The sequence below is a fragment of the Poecilia reticulata genome, unplaced genomic scaffold, assembly GCF_000633615.1.
Source record: "Poecilia reticulata strain Guanapo unplaced genomic scaffold, Guppy_female_1.0+MT scaffold_233, whole genome shotgun sequence".
In the NCBI taxonomy this organism is placed as follows: domain Eukaryota; kingdom Metazoa; phylum Chordata; class Actinopteri; order Cyprinodontiformes; family Poeciliidae; genus Poecilia; species Poecilia reticulata.
Window position 1 is genome coordinate 176,916 of NW_007615027.1, and position 1,497 is coordinate 178,412.

Consider the following 1,497-nt stretch of genomic DNA (forward strand, 5'->3'; position numbering starts at 1 on the left):
AGACAGACAGACAGACAGAGAGACAGACAGAGAGACAGACAGACAGACAGACAGAAGAAAATCCCCTTTTGTCCTCTTTTAAGTACTTTTAAAATCTGACAACTAAAAAAATTTCAGTTTAGACACTTTAGAAAATAATTAACACTTGAAACCAGAAACTGAACTGATCCCATTTCTGAACACATTTACATTTCAGACATAAGAAACAGATACGGCTACATTTTAAGTCTTAGTTTATGGATATTTCTGAACATCTATATAACTTAAAGTTTGGCATATGAAGCATCTAAAGCAACGCTTTCAAACTGTCACTCATAAAATGAGTCACATTTAATTTCCCTTTGGATCCATGAAGTAGTTTTGAACCGAATAAATCTGAAAAGTACATATGGGAAGATGAGGTAAGCAGTGGCCAGGTTCGGTTCGGTTCGGTTCGGTTCGGTCCTTCATTATTCTGGTTCTGCTGGTTGTTTAATCACTGACACACAGAAACTCAGATATTTGTTCAAAGAAACACATCAAGAATAATTTTATATTTTCAAAGCATAAACAGTCCCTGCTAATAGATCGTTCCGTGTGAAACTGGGTTTAAAAAGATGAATCTATTTGCAGGTTTTAGCGGATGAACCGGTTTGACGTCGCCCGTTGTCACCGGAGCGGCGAGGGAACGGAAGGCGCTGTAACCGGGAAAGAGGCCCGGAGCGCCGCTCCAGGCCGGCTTACCTCGCTTCCAGGCGGTGATCGGAGACACCACCTCCACCCTCTCTGCGATCAGCTCCGCAAGGCTGGATCTGTTCAGAGCCGCGCGGATTGTGACGGCTACAACCAGAAGCAGAGACAAGGGAGCCGCCATCTTCACAAGGAAGCGCTCTCCGCCCGACCCGCGAGGGGAATGATGGGAAATGAAGTCCTGCTGGTAGCGAAGGGGCAAACAGGCCTCCACCAAAAATTTTACTTAAAAAACATTTTAGTAAAATTGACAGTATTAATAACAATACTGACAGTATTACATTTAAATTAGCATTTTATTTTTGTATTTATTTCAGGAACTAATTATTTCTTAAATTAATATAAATATAATTATTTATCTTTTCAATAAAAATGTTTTGTTTTACTGTAACCATAAAAAAACACCATATATAAAATAACACTTAAAACGGAACGATATTTCTTATACTAGTTCTGTTCCGGAAACTATATGTGTTGCACCAAAACAAAACGAACCTTTCCGTAAAGTTAGAAAAAAATAAAGCAGCAACTTTTTCCCCATTTTCTCTCTGGAGAAAATAAAAGTAACTACGATTGAAAACTGCAACACAGAAATTTAAATAATGAATAATCATCAATTGAAACATTAAGCAATAGCTAATAATACATTAACAATATGCTACTAATACTACTGCAACTAATTATTATTCTTATAATTATCATTACTTTGAAAATTAATGGTTTAATTATAATAATAACTATTATTATCACCTCTCTCTCTCTCTCTAC

The 1,497-nt window shown here is 36.9% G+C and overlaps 1 protein-coding gene across 1 annotated transcript in view; it reads right to left on the bottom strand.

Moving 5' to 3' along the window:
• The window catches only part of pigu (phosphatidylinositol glycan anchor biosynthesis, class U), a 9,173-nt gene extending 8,280 nt beyond the window's left edge, over positions 1-893 (bottom strand). The window contains exon 1 of the mRNA XM_008402492.2: positions 724-893. Coding sequence (XP_008400714.1) covers positions 724-853 — 130 coding nt within the window. The 5' untranslated portion in view covers positions 854-893. The remainder of the gene's footprint in view (positions 1-723) is intronic.
• Positions 894-1,497: the final 604 nt, after the last annotated feature.